General features: G+C 55.8%; 1 protein-coding gene across 3 annotated transcripts; it reads right to left on the minus strand.

The window, feature by feature from the left end:
• Window positions 1-33: 33 nt before the first annotated feature.
• On the minus strand, window positions 34-19706 carry ADCY6 (adenylate cyclase 6). 3 transcript variants are annotated; one of them, XM_033116692.1, is made up of 23 exons: window positions 17349-18020; window positions 16483-16579; window positions 14466-15321; window positions 10863-11012; window positions 10338-10459; window positions 10134-10245; window positions 9836-9963; window positions 9208-9366; window positions 8991-9132; window positions 8748-8876; window positions 8463-8488; window positions 8082-8229; window positions 7752-7849; window positions 7483-7570; window positions 7212-7328; window positions 6788-6946; window positions 6311-6489; window positions 5389-5424; window positions 5172-5301; window positions 4623-4886; window positions 3602-3806; window positions 2688-2812; window positions 34-2495 (listed from the first exon to the last, which is right to left on the minus strand). In XM_033116692.1, the coding sequence occupies exons 3-23, from the start codon at window positions 15318-15320 to the stop codon at window positions 2370-2372; spliced, it is 3498 nt and encodes a 1165-aa protein (XP_032972583.1). In that variant the 5' UTR covers window position 15321; window positions 16483-16579; window positions 17349-18020; the 3' UTR covers window positions 34-2369. The 3 variants fall into 3 exon arrangements, with proteins under 3 accessions (XP_032972583.1, XP_032972584.1, XP_032972582.1); XM_033116693.1 differs by lacking the exons at window positions 16483-16579; window positions 17349-18020 and adding an exon at window positions 19684-19706; XM_033116691.1 differs by lacking the exon at window positions 16483-16579 and having other exon boundaries at window positions 17349-18019.
• Between the last annotated feature and the right edge of the window lie 2385 nt (window positions 19707-22091).

Genomic DNA, 22091 nt, shown 5'->3' on the forward strand with positions numbered 1-22091 from the left:
GTCTGCCTCCTACACCAACCCAGGTCCCAGAACAGCTGCAGAGAACAGGGAATTTTACAAAGAGTTTGATTTTTATTGATATTTAAATATATTAAATATTTCACTGAAATACATGGTACATCACCCTGCCCCCCTCCCACAGTGGTTACATTATAAAACCGAAGTCCATGGCCCTCCCATCCACTGACTCCCCCACCAACTGGTGAGGAAGGGGGCAATGGAAGCCCAGGCGAAGGGCATGGCTGGCACTGTGGTATGGGGAGCCAAGGTCTGGACAGGCCCTTCCCACCTGGCAAAAAGCAGAGACAGGTCACCCAAGAATGAGGTCTTCTCACTCTGGTTTCCTTATACCCTCACCTCCAACCCCATGGCTCCAAGCAGTCCCTTCCTATCCAGGGATATGGCTGGGGGAAGGGAAGCTGATTTTCTGTCTGGACCAATTAGTCTTTTCCCCTCCTCCTGCCTTGGCTAATGAAGTGCCTAACGGCCTATTTGGTTGATGCATGAAGATCCTGCAAGGCAGGCAGTTTGAGCCAGGAGCTAGAGTCAGAGGGCACGAGGAAGAGCAAGAGTGCCACTTGCCCCTTCTACTCCCAAATCCAGCAATTCCGGGACGCTCTCTCCTTTGCCTTTCTAATCACCTCCAAGACAAAGCAATCTTCAAGCAAAATTCAAGCTAATGCCTCTGATTTAATTAGGTACAGATGGAGAAACCAAGGCACCAACTAATACAAGCCAGAGGCAAGGAGGTTGCAGGGAAAGGGATAAAAGGAAGGCAGGGTTAGGAAGGGAATGTAGAGTCCAGCCTCCTAACCCTCCTGCAAACCCTTGCAGGCTTCACAGGGATTGGGGAGCCAGGAACATGCTAGACTCAGGCTTAAGGCTGGGGCAGGCCAAGTTTCGGGTTCCCCTGCCCCATCCCCTAGTACCAGTATCTGGGTCCTCAGAGGGATCCCATGCCACCCCAGTCCCAAAGCATACCATGTTCCAGGACACCAGCTGGGGAACCCAGGAAATTCCTGAGCATCTGCCCACCAAACCCCAGGCAGTTCGGTCTTGGTCCCTGCCCCAGGCAAGGACATTCATGCTGCACACATGGCCCCCAAATGGCACTTAGGGATTTGGCACAAAAAGGACTCCTCTCCCCAGAACGCCCCCTTCTCCTGCTACCACACCCCACCTCCCTCCTGTGCAAACTGGGCATCTCTCTCCATCCCTCGGAACTGGAAAGCCTGCCTTATTCCCAGAAGACAGAGGCGCACAGGAGAGAGGCAGCCCGGGGTGGATAGCTGAGCAGCAGGAGCCCACGGACACACACAGCTCTGGAAAACAGACACGCACACAAAGACAGACACGCATGCACATTACACAGACACACAGGCCCTCCCCAGTGCCCAAGGCCTGAGAGGACAGGTTTGGATCAGGGATATCTTCCTTCATGCCCTGGCCCTTTTCCAATTTGGCAACAGAAGGGGTGGAGATGCTGTATGCCCCCTCGCCAGCTGACAGCAAGAGAGCCCTGGAGCAGAGTGCCCTGGTCCCGACTGTTGGCCCCACCCCACTCCCGGGCCAGCGACTCTCTTTGGCATGTGCAGGTGAACTTCCAGCTCCTGATCGGACAACCCCACACAAATGCTTGCTCTCCGGCTGGGCATTTTCACAGTACCAGTGAGGCCACACACCTCTTTTCCTGGAGCTTTGCAGGAACTGGGGCTAAATCTGAGCTGACAGAAGTCCCTTTGTTCCCCTTTGGGGACAGATCTTGGGACTAGGATTTGGCAAATGGAAACATTCCCCTGAAATGTGGACAAAGCCAGGTCCCAGAGCGTCTCCCTCCTCTATCTGCCCAGTGCCTACGAGGGAGACCTGGCTCAGGAAGAGGGGTCCCCAGGACCGTGCTGGGCTGCAGGCATAGGAAAGGCAAGCATGGAATAGGCACTCCTCATGCCTGCCCAGTCTTTGTACAAAATATTCCCAGAAAAAAGGGAAGAAGGGCCCAGCCCTGAGCCTGTTGCCCAGACAGGGAAAGGGTAGGCATGGCAAGCTGCCATTTTCATCTCTCAGGCAGGAGGGCTCCCACTGCCTCTGCCGCTGCCCCCTCCCCTGTTCCCAAAAGCTGGAAGAAAGGAGAGGGAACAGGTCTGTCCCAATTTAAAAAGAGAGTCACTTGCAAAATCCTCTTGGTATCCCCTCGTTCTCCAGCCTGAGGGCAGACGAGCATGGTCCAAGCCCAGCCTGCTGGGATGTTCCTTTTTGTGGTCAGCAGGGTCTGGAGGCTCAGGGCCCAGTGCCGCAGCTCCATCCAGGGAGTGCAGAGTCCACTCAAATGCCCACCTTGGTCCCTTCAGCTGAATTGTAGCTGGGCCCTGCTAACTGCTGGGGCCCCCATTGAGGAAGTAGGTGGTCATCTCCCCCTTGCCCTTCACCTTGACCACCCCTCGACACTCCAGCTGGTAGCCCTTGGCAGCTAGAACCTGGTACAGGTCCGTGGTCACCTGGGGAGTGGGAGGGGAGACTGCTTAGCCTGGAATCCTTCCAGTGATATTTGCAGAGGCCCAGGGGTCCCCTCATCACTCCAGCTGCCCTCCCCCAATCCCCACCCCATCAACCACAGCACACCGCCACCCTCCCCCTGTCCTAGTGAGTGCAGAGAGGGACCTCCCAGGCTCTGCTCACATTCCCCTTACCTGGATTCGGTCAGGGACCCCCGTGCTGTCCATACGGCTAGAGACATTCACTGTGTTCCCCCAGATGTCATACTGTGGCTTCCGAGCCCCAATGACACCTGCCACGACTGGGCCCATGTTGAGTCCTGGTGGGGGGGGGAGGAGCAGCAAGACACTGAGACAAGCGGCTGTTCCAAGGTCAGCCCAGGGAGGCATCCCGCCTTTAGAAGGACCCACAGAAGAAACTGGCAAACAGACAAGTGTCCTGGGTGTAAAGAATGGAAGATCTGGGCCTGTCAGCAGAGAAGCTCCCCTGACTCAAGACAGCTATACTGTAACAGAACGTACACCGTGCCGAGCACGCCGATACGCATTTCCATTAGTATTTCATCCTCTCAACAGCCCGAAAAGGTAGGTATCATTATCCCCATTTTACAGATAAGGCAAGTGAAGCTTATGAAGTTAGGGGACTCGCTAACTAAGTAAGTGGAACATCCAGAATTCAAACCAGTCTGACTCCAGAACCCATGTTATTAACCACTCCCATCCTCAGTCCATCTGAGAGGAAGTGCCTTTTATCAGCCTGGCCACAGACAAGGGCACAGGTACTGGAGTTTACATAAACCTGGTTCTGAATCTCAGCTCAGCCACTTACTTACTAGTTATTTGACCCTGGACGAGTCATTTAATCTCTCTGAGAGTCAGTCTCTTTATCCGTGAGGACTAAAAGGTGCTCACAAACGTCTGAGACAGTGCCTAGCATAGCTGGCCCTCAATGAATGATCTGGCTTTCGTATAAGACAACACAGGAGGAGAGAGAAAAGGAAACCCCACATGAGTCCTGCTGGAGGAAGTGTGATGCCATCCTGCTCCCTCAACTTCCCCCAGAAACAGACAACGCTGGGAAAAGCCGCCAGGCAGCCAGGCCCTCTCACCGATCTTCATCTGGAAGTTGTTGAAGGAGTGCTCATTGATGTGCTCCATCTGCTCCATGAGCCGCATGGCGTAGTCCGCGAGGGCGGTGATGTGGGAGCGGCCCACCTGATCGTAGGTGCTGGCGTTCAGCCCGGAGGCAGCCATGTAGGTGCTACCAATCGTCTTGATCTTCTCCAGCTGCCGGAACCGCTCCTCACTGATGATCTGGAAACACCGGGAGACCCGGAGACCCGGCTGTCAAGGCAAAGAGGCCAAACCCAGCCTTGCCCCAGTGCTCATTCCTTGCGGTGACTTGGCCCCCGCCCCCTGCCCCCGCCCCGTTGCAACAGCTCCCCCCCTTTTAGTGAGAGAGCCCTGCTTCCAGCTGCTGCTCTCAATGCAAGACCGAAGAGCCAGGAAAACAGGTCTCCCTCACCAGGCAGCGGTCAGAACCCAGGCCAGGGCTTGAGCAGAGCTTCTGGTCAATGCGATAGCTCACTCGCAGAACACAGAACCCAGAACCGCAGAAAGAATATCGGGCACCAATTATTCCAACCCTCACCTTTTGGGAAAGTCCCAAAAGGGGACTTTGTGAGGAAGTGCCTCTGCTCCAGAACAGTGAACACCCTATTCCTGTCCTGGGTCTTCAGGATACTTCCTCACACTTTGCTTCCGTTTCCTCTATTCAGGGGACCATCTTGCGGACTTGGCCTCCTGGGGCTCTGTCCACAGACTACTGCCTTTTTCTTCTATGACATCCACCTGGTACCTATCCTGTTCCTCCAGTTCCTCTTGTCCCCCTTCGCTCCCCAACAGTGATGACCCTGCCCCACTGGGCTCACCGCCTTGCTGCCTCTAACAGCTTCATGGGTCCCTATTCTGCCTCCACTGGACCTACCCTTACCCCTGCCCCTGACATCTCTGGGTCCCATTAAACCTCCCTCCCTTCTCCCAGTACCTCCCACCCCCTCCAATCCTGGTCTTCTCAGCCACTCTCTGTTCTCCCTTCTCTCTGCCAGCACTAGCCGAGTGGACCAGTACCTCATCAAAGTCCGCAATGATCTCATTGAGCAGCCGCAGGCACTCGACACCCTCATTGTTTGCCTCCAGCTCCACATAGAACTCAGAGAAATTGGCAATGGAGGCAAACATGACAGCCACACACTCGCACGACTGGTAGTAGAGCTCATCGTTCCGGCGCTCCCGGGCCAGGAAGTGGGCGGCCACATCCTTGGGCAGAATGTTATGCAGCAGCCGCCGGTTGTATGCCTGGAGCTCCTCCATTTCCTCCTTCTCCCCTGTTGCCTGTGGACACCACACCCATCACCCATTGCCCAACATTCACAAGGGGTGGGTGCCGCGGCCAACACCTGGAGATGGGCATCAGAGGGAACCACGTGGAAGAAGAAAGGCATGGACAGATGAGGCCTAAAGAACAGGCAGAGGGGTAAAGGGGGCAGGGACAGGGGATGGACACAGAGAAGGCATGGAGCCAGGGCAGGCATGAAGACTGGCTAGCTAACCAGAATGGATTTCTGGCTTGGCCTGGGCTCTGCCCCCAAAATCCTCCCCTTCCCTGCCCCCCGTCACCTGCAGTTTCCAGAGGAAGTCCAAGCGGGCAGTCGATTCCACCTGCTGCGCGTGCAGATACAGTGCCAGTGCAAACACCAGCAGAATCACGGGGGTCATATATTTGAGTGCCACCCTCCCTGGAGCTGGGCTGAGGGTAAGCAGAGGCACGCTCAGTGTCTGAAGGAGCCATCTGGCGGCCCTACCCTTCCTTCACTGCCTCAGATCCCTCACTCACCAGTCCAGCCCATCATAGGTCGTATTGGAAGAAGCCCTGGCAGGAAGACACGAAAGACAAAGTCAAGTTCTCCTGGGTTGCTGAGTGGGGGCATGGAAGGGGAGATAGAAACGGCCCTTACTGAGCACATACCACACATCAGACATTAGGCCAGCGCTTTTGCTTATATTAACGCATTAAAAGCAGAAATGTCACTCCTGACTCCTCTACTTACCAGCTATGTGACCTGGAGCAAGTTGTGTAACTCTCCAAGCCTCAGTTTCCTCATTAATACAAGAGGGATCGGATCTAAATACTGCATGCGAAGGCACAGCACAGTGCCTGGCACGTGGCAAGCTATTACTATCTTCACAACTACCCTGTCCTACCGGTGGCATTGTCATTTTACAGATGGAGGAATTGAGGCTCAGAGACGTTAACTCACCTGTCCAAGGTCACATAGCTAATGAGTGGCAGAGTAGGGATTCAAACCTAGTAGACTCCAGAGGTTCTTTTCAACTACACCAAGCTATGGCCACATATCCCAAGGGGTGGGATTTACAGAGGAAAAGCCAGTGTGGTTTCCAAGGCAAAGCCCTCAAGCAGGAGTCAGAAGTTTTGGTTCCTAGCCAGGGCTCTGCCACCAAGCAGCTGTGTGAAACTACGAGAGTAGATATGAAAGCACCATGCAAATTTGAGAGGGAATTTTTGTTTTTACTGTCTAGCCTAAAGGACACAGGAATTTCCCAGGACTGGGGTTTCCCTGGGGTGACCATTTGGGGTCAGATGCTGGGAGCTCCTCCACTGCCTCCTTCTCCCCCACCCCACAAGCGAGGGATGAGTGGTGATATACCAAGGGTCCAAGAGGCCTGGGCACCAGAGAGGCGCACAGTGTCCCAGCAGGGCCGGGGACGCTTCTGGGGGATAACAGGGATAAACTCACAAGCCATGGACGCCAAGCAGCAGGTCATAGTTGTCAAAGATGGTGGCTGGGGGACCCAGCAAAAGCAGCACCAAATAGATGAGCCCCAGGACCAAGATCATGGCCAACTTCCCGATGCTGTTGATGTGCAGGAAGACAGAGCTGGCCAACAGACTCAGCAGCACGTTCCCGACAAAGTACTGGGGGCAATGGCAGAGGCAGTGTTGGGGGAAGGCAGAGGCCAAGGCACCCCCATGCAGAGAGAGCCCTGCACCCCCCTGCCTCCCCTAAGCTCCCCTACACCACCTCACACCTGAACCTCCTACACCCTCAACAGCCAGCCCCACAGCGCACCAGGGCCCCTGGCTGCTCCTAGCGTTGTCGACTCTGGTGAGATCCCGGGTCCCCAGTGCCCATCACCAGGCCTGGCACAGAGGGATCAGTAACTGGTGTTGCTCAGGACCCCTGCCCCGCCCCACCTAAGCACTGCTTGGACACCTCAGGGAAGCTGCAGGTGGGTGCGGTGCCCTCACACAGGGGAGAATCCAGGCCCAGAGAGTAATTGAGCAGCTGCAAGTGGCATGCGGTGATGTCAGTAGGTGTTAAATTCAGCATCCGGGCTGCACACGTCCGTATGGGGGTGTGGTTACAGGTGAACTGCAAAAGTGGGGGGAAGTCTATCAGGGTAAACAAGGAGGGGAGGGGTTACAAGGGCCATGCCCAGGTGCCTTATACCCCAGGGGCCCAAGTTGTCACTGAGGGATGACCAGAGGTGGGAAGAGCAAGGAAGAGAGAGGACTCAGTTGATCTCACCCCCTCCTCTGGGAGAATGGGCTCCCTGAGGACAGGAAATGTGTCTTATTCATCACTGTACCCCAGCACCCATAGCAGTGCTTGGCACACAGGAGGGGTGAACCTTTACCATGTTGGCGATGGCAGACGTGAACACAAGCAGGACCGAAAAGATGCCCACCGCGGTGCTGTGTGCCCGAGAGCGCACGATGCTGCGTGACAGACGTCGCAGGGCCTTCGGGAACAGCTGCAGACAGGCCAGAGATGCGTGTCGGAGGCCATGTCAGCCAGGGTGTCAGGCCACCCGGGGAGGGCCCGATGGGAGAGGCTCCTCCGCCTCCTGTGTGCCCGCCCTGGCCCAGCCTGCCCTCCAGCACCAGCCCAGGAAGGCCCCTACGCACAGAGCCGCAGGAGTACACGGCACAGGTCAGCACGGTGGTCAGCAGCAGCAGGAAGATCACAGCATAGATGGCAAGCATCAGCGTGGAGCTGGGGCGGAAGAGGGCCCAGGAAAACATTACTCTGGAAGACATGGGTGTCCTTGCCCCACTCCCCAGGACGGGTGGGCGGGGCGCAGGCTCCAGGGAACGTGGGCCCGAGTGGGAGGTTAGGGAGTTCTGGGAAGTGCTGGAGGGAAGCAAGTCCACGTGAGGAGGGGCAGGGCTCTCACTGTGGGAAGATGAGGAGCTGGATGAAGCAGATGAAGCAGAAGACCAACAGGGCACAGGCCACGTAGGCTCCGAAGCGGGGGTCCACTTTCCGTGAGTACTGAGGAAGAGGAGGATGAGTGGGTGCCGGCTCTGCCCTGGGGAGGCAGCGCACTACCAAGGGCCTCGAGGGGGAGCAGCAGTGGCCCGATTGATAGGAATCCCCACTGTGCCCTGTGGTCACCCCCCCAATCCCCAAAACCCTCTCCTGGTCCCTCACCGGGGCTCAGACTTCCTTGCCTGGATCCTCCCTCCTCCCCCAGCCCGCGTTCATCTGCCCGTGTCCCCCAAACCTTCTTTTCAAGATCCTCTCTCTGGAAGGTGAGCAGGAACCTGCGCACGTGGTCCTTGCGCAGCTGATCGATGCTGCGGGCGTCGATGGCACGGCCCAGGAACTCGTCTACCTCATCCTCGGGGTTCAGGGCATCTTGTGCACCCCGGCTGAGGGCAGGGGACATGGCCTCACCAGGTGCACGAGCACAGCCATGTGAGAGGCAATGAGCAGGGAAGGGCATGGACAGCAGCGAGGGCAGGGGGTGTGAGCGGGGCTGCGGCACCTGCTCCCACACGACACAAAGATCCAGGACAGAGGGGGACCTCCACTCCCCCAACCCTGTCCCAGGTGCAGTGCCTTCTCCTCCTCCTCCTCCTCCCTCCTCAGTAGCCTGACTTACTTGTCTTTGCTGGAATCATCAATGCCCTGGAGAAAGGGACAGAGTGTGCGAGTGAGGTGAAGGTCATCTGCCCTGCTTCCCTGTCCCCAACACTGTGCTGAGTGTTCCCCTATCCACGTCGGGGGGCTTGGGACCCCTGGGATGAAATCATCCCTCCTACTCCCAATAAGAGAAATCATCCATCGAGATGGCAGCCACAACAAGGTAGGCGGAAGAGGGCGGGGAGACAGAGTGTGGAGGGAGAGGAGAATGTGAGGCCCAGGTCCTGGTGCTATGGGCCCTCACCATCTGGCGGAAAGCCTTGGAGTCCTTGGTCCGGGAGAAGGCACGGTCGGGCACCCAGCGTGGCATCAGCCCTTCCATGGAGTTGGCCCGCGTCCGCTGCAGCTTGGCCAGCATGGCCTTCTCCTCTTTCTATGCGGGCAGCACAGGGACAGGCTCAGGAAAGGGGCCCAGAGAAGGCCTCTGCCTGCGCCCCCGTTTGTCCTTCTCCCCACCTGTCCGTCCCTGGACCCGCCCTGGCCTGACCCGTTTCTGGCTGGCGCCCAGGATGAGGAAGGTCTCAATGTGCTGCTCCTTGAGGTAGGCGTTGCGCTCCCCACCACGGCCAGGCTCCACCTCATAGTCCCCATTCAGGTACTGCAGCGTGGCTCGGGTGATGTGTATGCGGCTGCGCCAGGACAGGAGGGTGAGTCCTGGGCCTTCCCACCTGCTCCCATCCTCACCACAGGGACCACACACTCACCCGGCCCGGCCTCCTGCCTCCATGTGGTTGGCCAGAGTCACGTCATTGGACCATACATCGAACTGCCATTTCCGCAGGCCAAGGACACCGCAGTGCACGCGCCCGCTGTGGATGCCTACGCGCATGTTCACGTTCACACCCGTCACCTCACGCACCAGCCTGGGAGGAGGCAGCTCTGGCTCAGCTCCTGGCAGGATCTGCCCCACTTCCAGCCCAGAGCCCAGGCCTTTTGCTCCCCTCAGAGCCACACGGGCAAGGGCAGACCCAGGTGCAGCAGCACACTGGCTGGACACGGGCAGAAGACCGCATGGGGCTCAAGGACAAATGTTTGAGAACTGTGGAACTGAGCTACGAGAGGAAGAATCACTGTCCGCTTCATTGCGGGCCTGCTCCGCTGGTATTCTCTCTAGCCCTTACCCCCTCACCCTGGCTCTCCCTACCCTATCCCACTGGCTGGAGTCTAAGGTGCACAGGGGTCTTTATACAGCCTAAACAAAGATCGATCCCTCTCCCCAGTGATGGATCTCAAAGATAGAGACTGAGGAAAAACGCTAAGGGACGTATCAAAGGGGAGCAGCAGGGTGAGGGCCCCTCAGTTCCAGGAAGGCTGGGAGTGGGCTCTGCTTACGAGATGGCCTCGATCATGTCCACCCCCATCTCCACACAGCAATGCGCATGGTCTGCCCTGGCCTCCGGCAACCCCGACACACAGTAGTAACAGTCCCCTAAGATCTTGATCCTCAGGCAGTGATTCTCCTAAAGGGGAAAGAGTTGGGGGAGAGTCACCCTTACTCTCTTGCCCACCCCGTCTGCTGGCCCACCACCCTCACTGCAGACACCATCTGCCCCCACACCCCCACCTGCCACCAGTGAGGCTGTGCTCTCATCACAGTGGGTCCTGCCCCCCCAAGCCCCAGAACCCTCACCGCAGCCAGCTTGTCAAACCGGGCAAAGAGCTCGTTCAGGGTCATAACCAGCTCCTGTGCAGTGCACTGGGATGCCAGGCTGGTGAAACCTTCAATGTCCGCAAACAAGATGCTGTGGATGACGGAAGAAGATGGAACGGCCACATGGCCCTCCCAGACTCCCAGATATCGCCCCCCTTCCTGGCATCCTCCCACCCACCCTACCTGACATTGTCATGCTTCTGGATGTAGATCTTGTGGAACATCATGTCTTCTTTCTTTGTGTTGATGTCTTCTTTCATCTCCATGGCAACATGCTGGGGCAACACGGACAGCAGCAGCCGCTCCTAGACCAGTGTGGTTTCTGGTTTCAACAGGGCACCGCTACCTTCTTGACCTCACATATTAAACCCTCCTGTTCCCTCCACATCCCCAGAGCCCTCTCAGTCTTCTCTAGAGACCTGAGCTTCCCTCTGGACCATGGCCTGAGCCTCCCCCATTTATAGCCCGCAGCAGATGGACCTCCCAGCCCTCTCTGACCACATCCCATTCAATCACCCCTCAGATGTGCTCTCGTCTACTCCCTCCCACCCTTGGACAGGTCAGGAACCCCAGTGTCACAGGGCGGCTGATATACAATCAGGGAACCATTCACACTTATTCCATGGGGTCCTACGAGACAGCAGATCCAACCTTCAAGTTATTTGGGGGGAGGAGGGGGAAGGCCTCAGTCAGCAAGTGCAGCCCCACCTGCTGCCGATTCTCATGCTGTAGGTGCAGCCGGGCCTGGATGTAACCGCGAGTCTCCTGAAAGGCCTGGCGCTGAGACACCTCAGCTGGGTAGTGTGTGCAGATGCCAATGACGTTGGTGCAGAGGAAGAGCAGCACGTTGGCACCGAGCTGCAGGAGAGGGCAGGGGAGTGACCACCCAGCCACACGCAGGCGACAAGCTAGGCTCCTGCGCCCTGTCTGTCCCCACGCTGTCCCCACCCCTACAGTGCTTCTCCCCAATTCCCCACAGGACTCCAGCTCCCTTCCTGGATCACTCCACGGCTAGAAATGAGATCTTTTCACAGCTCCTGGGAGCAGCACTAACCAGGGTCAGTTAAGTCATGGGCCTGAGCCCCGTGCACTGTGATTTCCTGTCAACAAACACCCCAAACAGAAGACAAATGCTGCTGCTTCTGCATGTGGTTCTCCTTACAGGACAATGCCCCCGAGACCTGAGCTTTACATCCTCCTGTGAGGGCCAGGACAAGTCACCTCATTTCCCTGGGCCTGTTTGCTCATCTAGAACCTGAAAAGGGAGAACGAGATCTCTAAGGTCCCTCCCTACCCTGATATAACAATAATTACTGTTATTATTACTGGAGATAATTTGTTTGCTACCTAGGTGTCTTCTCTACAGTACAAGTGTATTTCTTACAACTCTGTGAAATACGTTAACACTGTCTCATTTTAAAGGTGCGGGACTCAGGCCCAGAGAAGCTAAGTAACTTGCTCAAGACCACACCGCTGGTAGTGACTGGTGTGGTACTTGCGTCCAGGACAGTCTGACTTCAAAGCCTGTGTCCTAACCCTACTGCACAGCACATTCCAGGCGTCAAAGGGTCCTACTCCCTGCACTCGCCCAGGCTCTGGAGGCCCCTCCTCAGAGCCCAAGCTTGGGAATTCATCAGTTCTACAGACACAAAGAACCTTTCCTAACTGGGAGACTGCTACCACGACTGGCCACCCCCAACTCTTGGCCCAGCCAGGCCCCACACCCTAGGATCCTGTTCCCAGGATGTTCAGCCCTCAATCATCATCAGGAGCACTGACTGGAGAGCAAGTCTGCGGAAAGCCGGCCTCCATGTTTCTGGAAATTCAGGGGTTAACCTGGCACTGTGGCTCCACCCCAGAGTTGGCTAGGGCAGGGCTCTGGTTTTAGGAGAAGGGAGGGAAAGAGCACCAACTGGAAGTCAGGAGTTCTGGGCTCTGCCTGGAACCAGAAGTAGTCCTGCACACTTGGGCAGGTCACTTAATCTCTGGGACCTCAGTTCTACTTTTTTGGGGTAAGATGGAGGGGTGAGTCCAGCTAATCCCTACGCCATTTCCAGCTCTGAGCCTCTAGAATTGGCCTCCCAGTCTCCCTTCCCAGTCCAGCTTACAAGGCCCCCCTCCCAGCAGCAGGGGTGAAGAGGGGGGCATACTATCTCCCTCAGGGATTTCTAAGAATAGCCCCCAGTGGGGGAGAAGGAAAGGAGGGGTAAACCAGGCAACTTCCCTTCCTGGCCCCAGGAGCCCAAGAGGAAAATGTGAGTCATGGTAGAGGGAAGGGGAAGGGGGACGAGAGACTGAAATAGATCTGCACACAGACCCCCATCAGACTATGAGAAAATGGTGCCAGGACCCTGTAGGAGACGGGGGGGAAACTCCCAGTGTGTCTGAATGAATGGGTCAGAGGAGACTGAAGGCTCCTTCTCGTGAGCGTGAGCAGGGCCAGAACTGGGAAGGGGCTGCCCAGGGATCCTACAAAGGACGCCAGAGCCCCACCCCGTTCAGAACCCATAGGGCAGCTGGGCACAGGGAATGATCCTCAGCTCAGAGGAGGGGTATGGGACTGGCACAGGGGCAGGGGCAACGTTCTCCACTGGCCCCAAGAATGTACCTGCCGGGACCCACTGGGTGAGACTGCAGCCAAGTGCCCCTGGGGAGGTGGGAGGCTGGCATAGTCCTGGCCTCCGTAGGGCTGTGCCTCCCCAGTCAGGCTCTGGGCCTGGCTCTGGGAATCATGCCAGCTGAGTGCAGGGAAGAGTCACTCACCCACCCCTAGCCAGCCAGAGAGGAGGAAAGGAAAGGGAGACACCACCTCCAAGCTCCTTCTTCCCCAGGAGGGCAGTCCAAGTTCAAAGCCCATCAGGATAGCTACCCTGAAGGCAAGTAGGGGGCTAGCAGGGACAGAAGGACCCTGGTCCTTTAAGAAGTCGGGCAGTGCCCTGCAGGCACATGTTCCACACACAGAAGAGCTATAAAGTTACTTTTAAAAAGGTACTTTCTGTTCCGGGAGCACAGGGAGCACAAGCTAGGCGGGGAAGGGCATCAGGCCAGAGCGCACCGGCTTCTCCCCTGGCTTCTCACCCTGGACGCCCCAGGCAACTTCCTCTTTGTGGGTGGGGCCAGGTGGGCTACAGGCTACAAGCCCAAGGCAAGGCAGAGGCTGGCTCCCTCAAACCTTAAGCAAGACAGAGGACAGCATCCTCTAAATCAGGGTGCCCACTGCGGGATCATGAGGTGTGCTGGTTGGGGGGCTGTGCTCGCAGCAGCCCCTGAAGGATCAGCTAGTCAAGACACCCTGGTCTCTGCTCCCTGACCAGGGGGATGACGTGAGACGGCAGGCTCTACAAGCTCGTGTCTCTCTGAACGGGCCTTCTCAGATGCCCCTTCACTGGGTACCACCCACCCGCACTTCCCTGCCCCAGGTGAGAAGCTGCCCTCTCGGTTCTACTCACGCTGGGAGAGGGCTGGGCCCTAACACCAACATCAGGAGGTACATATTTTTACCCCAGTTTTATAGACTGGGAAACTAAGGCTAGGAGAGGCAAGGTTAGTTGTCTAGCATCTCAGAGAAGAACGCAGCCCGTTGAATGACCCGGTCCTCCTTCGGCCAAGCCTTTATTTCTCACTCAACACCATACTGTAAAGCCCCACCTCACACCCACTCAGAACTCAAGGCAGCAGCCAGCAGGGGCAGAAACACTGAAAGCAGGGCTGCCTGACCCCTGGTGCCCAGTGGGAGAGAGCGGGATGAGATCAGACCCTAACACTCCTCTCTGCTCCAGTCCAACCTCATTCAAACCACTCCCAGCCCAGGAGAGACCTGACCCCAGTTATCTATCACCTTCCAGGCCTTGATCCAGGAGAGAGGCAACTCCTCCCTTGCTGACCCCATCTAAAACCTGCTTGATCCCTCCAGATCACTACAGATAACTTTTCAAAGATGGCGTGAGGGCCTGGGTCTCAGGTGTCACCTTGGGGCAGACATGCCAAGGCCTGCACTAGCCTACACTGCCTTCCGGGCATGTATTATGTCTCTACAGGCTACACTACAATGTCAAGGGCCTCAGGCCAAAGAGCTGTACACTGTGGCCCATGGTGACAGAGCACAGGCTTAAATCCTGGAGAACCTCCCTCCCCTCAACAGTGCCCTCTACCCCAGACCCCAAATGGAGGCCATTCCTGACACTGGGCCGCCCATTCCTTGCCCCTCCTCCCAGGGATAGCCAGACATCCCTGTACCCAGGATTCCCCCATGAGTCACCCACCCTTCATTCCCAGCCTGGTGGCCCCACGCCTCCCTCCCTGACCACCCACCTGCTTCCAGAGGAAAGCATCGCCGCGGTTGAGTTGCCAAGCCAAGATCAAATGCAGAGTGGAGAGGCCCAGGCCGCTGAAGACCGCCGCCCGCATGCGGATGGGTAGAAGCGTGTAGGTGATGTAGACAAAGAATACGGGGCACCAGAGGCCTACAGAGGGGCTGTGGGGGTTGGCTGCCAGGGCGCCCCCGACCTGCACAGCCGCCAGGATGCCCAGCACCACGTAGCTCACCACCCACATGGAGTCCTGGCGGAAGCTGTGTCGGTTACACACCACCATGAGCACCACGAAGAGGATGGCGGCACAGGCCAGCAGAGCCACGTAGGCAGGCTGAGGGTGCGCAGGCGCGGCGTGGAAGGCCAGCAGCACAGCGGTGAGCAGCACGAGCACAGCCATCAGCAGCGTCAGGCTGCTCTGGTTCATCTGGAAGAAGTATCGCTGGTACAGGCGCTCCAGCTTGGCGGAGCGGAACTGCTTCGACTGGAACACCTGCACCAGACGGCGCCAGCAGGATCGCCCGCTCCTGGGTGCCACTCCGGGTGCCACCTCAGCCGCCCCAGCTGCCGTTGTCTCAGCATCCTCGAAGCCCAGTGCCACGGCCCGCAGCCCCAGCTCTGCGCCCTTGCCTGGGCCGCCCCTCCGGATGAAGGCCTCATCCTGCCAGGGGCATCGAGGTGGGGCTGCAGGGGTGGGGCTGGGTGGCTGCGCATCCTGGAGGCAGCTCATATAGCGCGGTGCACAGAAACCACTGGTCCGAGTCCCGTGACGCAGGCGTTTCTGCCCATTACATTCACCCCAGGCTGTTTTCCGTTCATCCACTTTCGGGACCAGGAGGCCACTAAACCATGACATGCTGCCAGGAGGAAAGGAATGAGATGGTATGAATACCTCCTCGCGGCCTGCCACCTCCAGTAGCTATCCTTAACTGAGCACTCCCCATTGCCAAGCTCCAGACACATCATCCTCATAAAACACGGCTGAGAAGATGATGGTATCCCCATTCACCAGTATGGAAACTGAGACAGCGGGAGGTGAGGTAACTTGCCCAAGATCAAGCAGCCACATAAGTGTGAGAACCGAGATTCTAACCCAGATCCAATCTGACTCCAAAGCAGTACACTGAAACATTCACCTCTTCCCTAAAAGGCACTGATTTCTGGATGGTTACAAATTCGAGTGCCTGTGTCAATGAGCAAAAACACCACTAATTCAGGAGAGTTCACGCCCTGCACACAGGGGCAAGCACCACCCCACACCACTAGATTGTTGCCCCGGGAGTCCCAGTGGAGCCTGATCTGATTTTTCAACAGAAGCTGGAAAAAAAAAAAAAAAGTAGATTTTAATGAAACATCTCCTGATTTTTAAATGTTGGCAAGTAATTCACATTTTTCAATACTGCAAGCCAAATAAATCAAGTCTACGGAATGGATTCAGACTGCAAGCTGCCAGTCGGTGACCTCTGTACAAAAGGGAAATCTTTCCACATCATTCCCCATCACGGTCACACACTTTGCACACTTCACCAAGCTAAATTCAACCTCTCCCTCAGGTCACAGCTGACATGGAACTTCCTCAGGAAAGACGTCCCGGCTAAGTTTGGTCCCATGTACCCTCTATACATTTCCTCCGTGGTACTTATCACAATTATAATTAAATCGTCCCTTGTTTAACGTGTGCCTCTGCTCCTCTAACTATACATTTTGTGAGGGTGGGGATTATATCTACTGGGGATGCCAAAAAAATGTGTACACATGACTTGTATTCATCTTTTGTTATCGGTATATATTGAGTATTAGAATTTTTATACAGTTTTTTTCCTTTCTTAAAACGTGTATACATTTTTCTAGCACCCTCTGTATTTTGCTCTGCGCTTTTATCCTCAGCACCAAGTACTGAACTTGGCTCATAGTAGGGACTCAATAAATTTATGTTGAAAAGGTAGAAAGCTCAAGGACTTTGGTATAGAGCAGCTAACATGAAATAATAACATAATGATAATCTTATGATTCTTCACCTTTCTCACTGCACTCGGTCCTCTCAGCCTCTTTGCTGGCCCCCAGGACGCTGTGTACAGGCCAGCCTAAAACCTTGCTGCTTGCTGTTCCCTTTGCCTGGAACGAGAGGTCCTCCAGGTCAAAGCTCAAATGTCCCCTTATCGTGAGTTTTCCCTGACCACTCTATTAAAATAGCAACCCCCTTTCCTGGAGCTCCTATCTCTCTCTCCAGCTTTATGCTTTCTTTTTCTCCACAGCTCTTATCAGCAACTGCCATTCTATATATTTTTCTTATTTGTTCATTGTCTGTCTCTCCTAACTGGAATGTCAACTTCACGAGGGCAAGGATTTTGGCCTGTATTGCTCATTGTTGTATCTGCAACACTCCTAGAGTCTAAATAAATGTTTACTGAGTGGACAGATGGATGGATAATACTCCTATGCACGTTCTCTGTGCTTTACACTTTTCAAGGTCCTTTTACATGCCTAATTCCATCTGATCTTCACCAAAACTCTGTGAAGCTGCTCCTATGGCCATTTGGGGCACAGGACAAATTGGACAGAAAGAAAGAAAAAAAAAGAACAGAGGTCCACTACAGGTTTACATAGCTATCCCAAGTTATAGAAATCAGGAGTAAGCGAATCAGCCCCAGAGCTCAGGTCTCCTGGAGGGAATGTATCTTGAACTGGGTGGGAGGACTCCATTGTAATACCCTCAAAAGGTCTCCTAGCTGAGCTCAGCTCCAGAGAAGGTGAGGATGAGAGCACTGTCATCCCTGGATGCCTGTGTCTACACCAGGGCCACACTCCTCCATGCTCACAGGGCACCCTGAGGGGCTCCTTGTACTTAAACCGCAGAGCTAACAGCACTCACATTTGTACTCACCAGGGGACAAGAGGACAGTACCCAGCGCTTGCCGCAGGTGGCCACAGGACCAGCTGCTCCAGCCAGACAAGCAGTACTCCCAGCCGATCCCCAGGTGCCCACGAAGCAGAAGGTAGATTGCGATCGCTCTGCACAGCAGACACCCCCCACCCCTGGTTCACCCTCTCCCACGTTCTCTTGGCATCCCTTCTCCTATATTCCACAGAGCAGGGCGCTCTTCAGCCCCTTAACATCACCAACAGCACCATCTGGAGGGACAGATCAGAAACCCAAGACTTTTAGTCAGACCAGCATTTTGCAAAAGGTCACCAAAGAAAGCCTGGCTCTTCAAAATACTTCATTAGAAGCACGATCTTTGGAGAGAGACCAGGTTTCCAACCATATTGTGATTATTCGCTAGCCTCATGGCCTTGGACAAGTTATTTAACCTCCCTGTATCAGTTTCTTCATCTGTAAAATGGGAATAGTAGCCATCGTGAGGAAAGAATCTAACAGTACCGGTCACATAGTACACAGTAAAATAGTTCTTCTCCCCACTCTACACCACTTTAAATCCAAAACTCTGCCAGTGTCCAAGAGATGGAAAGACAGGAAAGGCATGAATAACAAGAGGCATCACCCCAGCTAGTCAGCTGCCTGGTTCTATCGGTCCCTGCGTCCTTGGCTGTCAGTCCCCAGAGCTGCTGGAGACAGAGCCCAGAGTGAGATTTCCCACCCCACCCCATGACATTTGCCTCAGCCTCCTCCCACTCATCAGTCCCCTGACCTGTTCTTCCCCCATCACCAGCACCACTGGCCCAGACCTCTGTTCCCAAAGGACCTGTGTCTGGCCATGTTCCCAGCCCCCGGGAAGCACATCCTATCATCTGGCTCATACTCACAGAGGAAGGGGCAGACACTGTACAGGGGAACGCATGACCCTCCCCAGAACACTCTGACTCCCACAAGGGGATCGTTTCAGAGCTCTATAATTGTCCAACCAACTGCAACCATCCCACCCTGGGCTCCACTCCAGGCACTGCCCATCTTGGAGAACTCATCCCATGCCAGGCAGGGAACAGGGGAGGGCACTGTTCAAAGCCACAAAACTTCCCTATATGGTCCCCCAACCCTCCTTGTCCAGGAACCCATCACTATGAACCACAACTCCCTCTTTCCCAGAGCCGGTCTCCTGAGCCTGTGCCTCGGACCTCCTTCTCCCTGGGCTCCCAATTGCTTTGCTCTCTACAGATCTGCTGCTCCAGGTACCACAGGCTCCCAACAGCAAGAGCCATGTCCATTCAGCCTGGCAGACCAAGACCCAGTGTCTCCCCGACCTCAAGTCCCTCCCAAATCCTGATCCTCCAGCCTGACACCCAGAGTCTGAAGCAGGCCAAGGCCCAGCCCCAAGAATGGCTCTGCCCGCTGCTTTGCCCCAACCCTCTTCCTAGCCACCTCCCGGCCATCCTTTCTCCAGGGCCACTCTGCCCCTGCCCTCCTTGGCAAAAGGAGGCTCCAGGGGATTTAAATGGATTTCAGAAAGTTCAAGGCAGAAGGCACTGCCCAAGCAGGGCCCTTCAGTGCCAGCACCTCCCACCGTGCTGGTACGTGGGCCTCAATTTCAGGCCTTTCCAGATGTAGAGGAGCCTCCCCAGGGCCTGTATCTGGAAGTCCAGAGGCACGACCTCTCTTCCCCAGCCTTTGGTCTCCTTAAAGAAGGCTCCCACCTCCACCCCCAACCACACAAGCCCCACCAGGCTGCTCCACCTCGCAGGGGACTCCGGTAAGCAGAAGGTATGGGGCAAGAGTCCCACCTCCTGATTCCACCTCTAGCTTTGCAGTCAGGCCCCAGAATCGGTTCTGAGTCAAGTCTTTTCCCCGGGCCCACCCTGCAGCAGCCCTAACACCATCCCTTTCATTCCCAAGGTCTAGAGGGAAAGGAGGGGGAATCCTGCAGTCACAGGCATCCCTCCCTCCACCTAGGCTGCTTCCCCCTCCCCGAAATACAATCACTCTACCCCAGACTTGGAGGCTCGCCCCACGGCCCCACAGCAAAAACCTCAGGACAGCGCCTCCCCCAGTGCACGCCTTTCCCAGAGGTCGAAGCCAGTGGGGAATTTGCTCCGGGAGGAGGAAGAGACTCGTGCGGCCGGGAATAAGGGCCAGGAGCCTTGAGACCCCCATCACCTCCCCGACTGCCCTCGGCCAGTCCCCAGGGCTTCCCCCAAACACTCTCGAGATTCCCCATCTCTGCTTCCTCGCCCCCCAAAGAAACTCTCGGAACCCGGCGGGAGACCTCCAGCCGCACGGAGCACCGGGCGCCCGCTTCCCTCCCCCACTCCCGGGTGCGTCTCACCTGCCGGCCAGGGTCGGCGCCGCCCCCAGGCCCCCGCCCCGCCGCCCCCGCGGGCTCCGGCCGGCCGGCCGGCAGTCCCGCGGTCCTGCTCCGTGCCCGCGCGTCCCGGCCGTCCCTCCCGCCGTCCGCCGCTGGCCCGGCCCGCGCTCCCTCCCTGCTGTCCAGCGCAGCCGCCCTCTACCCCGGATCCAGAAGTCCCCTCCCCGCCAGCTCCCGGACTCCCCGCCTTAAAGGCACAAGCTCCTTTTGTCTGGGCACCCCTCCTCCTCCCCAGACTCCGGGCAGGGCGGCCCACTCCCCTTGCGAGGAACAGGGTAAGGGTGGGGGAGACTAAAGAAGGGGACCCTTCCCTCCGCGCGCCCCCTGCTCTCCTCCGGCCGCTCCCTCCCCCAGTCCTGGGAAAACAAGCGGCCACTGTTCAGGGATCAAGACCCCGGGGGGAGGGGGCCGTCCAGCCGGCTCCCAGTTCCCTCCACCCCCGGGCCGCAGCCTCCAGCCTTCTCCTCCCACCCTCACTCCTGGGGTCTTGCAGCGCTCCCGCAAACCCACCCTCGCGCAGCGGTTACCCCCAGCCCCGCACACGGTTGGTCGGCTTCCTTCCTGTCTGGGACCCCTGGGGCCGAACCCCGCGCCCACTCCTCACCCCTCCCTTCTCCCTCCCCCAACCCCCGCCCTGCCTGCCACTGTCCTGCTCCCTCCCGCGGGAACTCAGCTTAATAATTAATTAAGATTTCATTCCACAAGGCGCCAGGTGTGTGCGGCCTGCTTCCCCGCGCACCACTTTTTTCCTCCTCCCCCAACTGTCTGGGGCACCGGCCGCTAAGCGACCTCCTGCACCCAGAGCCCAGAAGGGGAACTGAAAAAGTGGCTCTCTTCAGGCTGCCCGCAGCCCCATTCTCTCTGGGGATCCCCTCCCCCGCACCTGCCAACCTGCACAATCCCTCCCTCAGCACCTTTTACCTAAAGGGTTGTGCTTCCCTGCTGTGGTGGGGGTTGGGGGGAGGGTGCATCGCTAGGCACACGAAATGAGAAACTGGGACTTTTATTTATTTCCACGTTTTCAAGCACGGAGCAGCAGCCAAAGTTACCAGGGTGATGGGGAAATCACGTGGAAGCTGCTTTAACACTTTGAGGGTTAGAAAGATGGTGTAGCCAGAAAAGGGGAGAGGGTTAATTCCGAGGATATAGGTGAGTCTGATGTTAGCAAAAGTGCCATTCCTTCAGAGCTGGGAAGAGGGCAGCTTACTTGGTATCCCGTGGAGGCCAGCTCCTGGGTCCCTCAACCAGACCTGTAGCTCCTCCTCTCTTGGCAGCCCCTTCCCCACCCGAAGTCCAACCTGACGACCTAGATATCTGTCGGGAATTGCTCGTTCCTCAGACCCAGTCCTCACTGGGGTTCCTAAGCCCAAGACGGAGCTTGAGGGAAGGAAGGGAGGGGAAGAACTAGGAAAATCTGTTTCTATCACTTACGAGGTGTATGTAATTGCACACTATGTATCTTGGGTAAACCATCACTTATTCTCTTGGAGCCTCATCTATAAAATGGGGATGAAACTAACTGCCTTGTCTTTCTTACAGGATTTTGTGAATCAGCTAGAAAAATGTTGGTTAAAATGTTTGAAAATAGGAAATGAAAATGAGAAAGGGAGAGTTTCTTATGTCATAAATGAGTCTCAGTTGTGCACGCCTGGCCTGTAATTTGACCTTTGGGGCCTCTTTGCCTGACTTCTCCCTTCAAGGAGCTAGTGTTCTCATCACTAACAAAATTTCCTCTCTAACCTGAATCCAGTTTCTGCCGTTTACCTCTTAGCATAATGTTTGTGAGCCATATGGGGAAAATGCAAAAGACAATAGAGAAAAAGAAATGTGTGCATCATGAAATTTTATATTTTGGAATGGAAGGCTTTGGTTTCTTTTGGAATGAAATAAAACATGGACAGCCACCAAGTAAGCTGAAGAAATATGCTCGGGGTCCATCTCTGGGTGCTTTCAGTCTCACTGGCCTCCTCTACCCTAATGTACAGCTGGTGTGTTCACCTGGCCTCCTGAATTTCCGATTCCTGGAAGGCAGCCACCATCAGCACCTTACACAGAGGATCTATTTTTAGCACTATAGACTATTTGGGCCTTAAAAATTATTCTGGTCTCTTATTTCATAGATAGGAAACATGAGCTAGTGCTAGGCACATGGGAAATACTCGATTATTGAATTTTTAAATGTATAGGATATTAGAGCAGAAAGGGTCATAAAGATTATCTAATTCGGCTACTATACTTTCAGTAATTATATTATGTAAGCAAGCATTTATATAGCATTTCCTATGTGCCGAGTATTCTTTTTTTTTTTTTTTTAATTTTATTGGGGAATATTGAGAGACAGTGTGTTTCTCCAGGGCCCATCAGCTCCA

The sequence above is a fragment of the Rhinolophus ferrumequinum genome, chromosome 10 (genome assembly GCF_004115265.2).
Source record: "Rhinolophus ferrumequinum isolate MPI-CBG mRhiFer1 chromosome 10, mRhiFer1_v1.p, whole genome shotgun sequence".
Lineage (NCBI taxonomy): Eukaryota > Metazoa > Chordata > Mammalia > Chiroptera > Rhinolophidae > Rhinolophus > Rhinolophus ferrumequinum.

Coding starts and splice junctions, on each gene's coding strand:
- ADCY6 (XM_033116693.1), bottom strand. CDS start 15,320: ATGTCATGGTTTAGTGGCCTCCTGGTCCCGAAAGTGGATGAACGGAAA. Junction 7,329..7,482: donor CCGTGTACTCCTGCGGCTCT/GTGCGTAGGGGC, acceptor GCCTGTCTGCAG/CTGTTCCCGAAGGCCCTGCG. Junction 2,813..3,601: donor CAACTTCCAGATGAAGATCG/GTGAGAGGGCCT, acceptor CCCCCCCACCAG/GACTCAACATGGGCCCAGTC.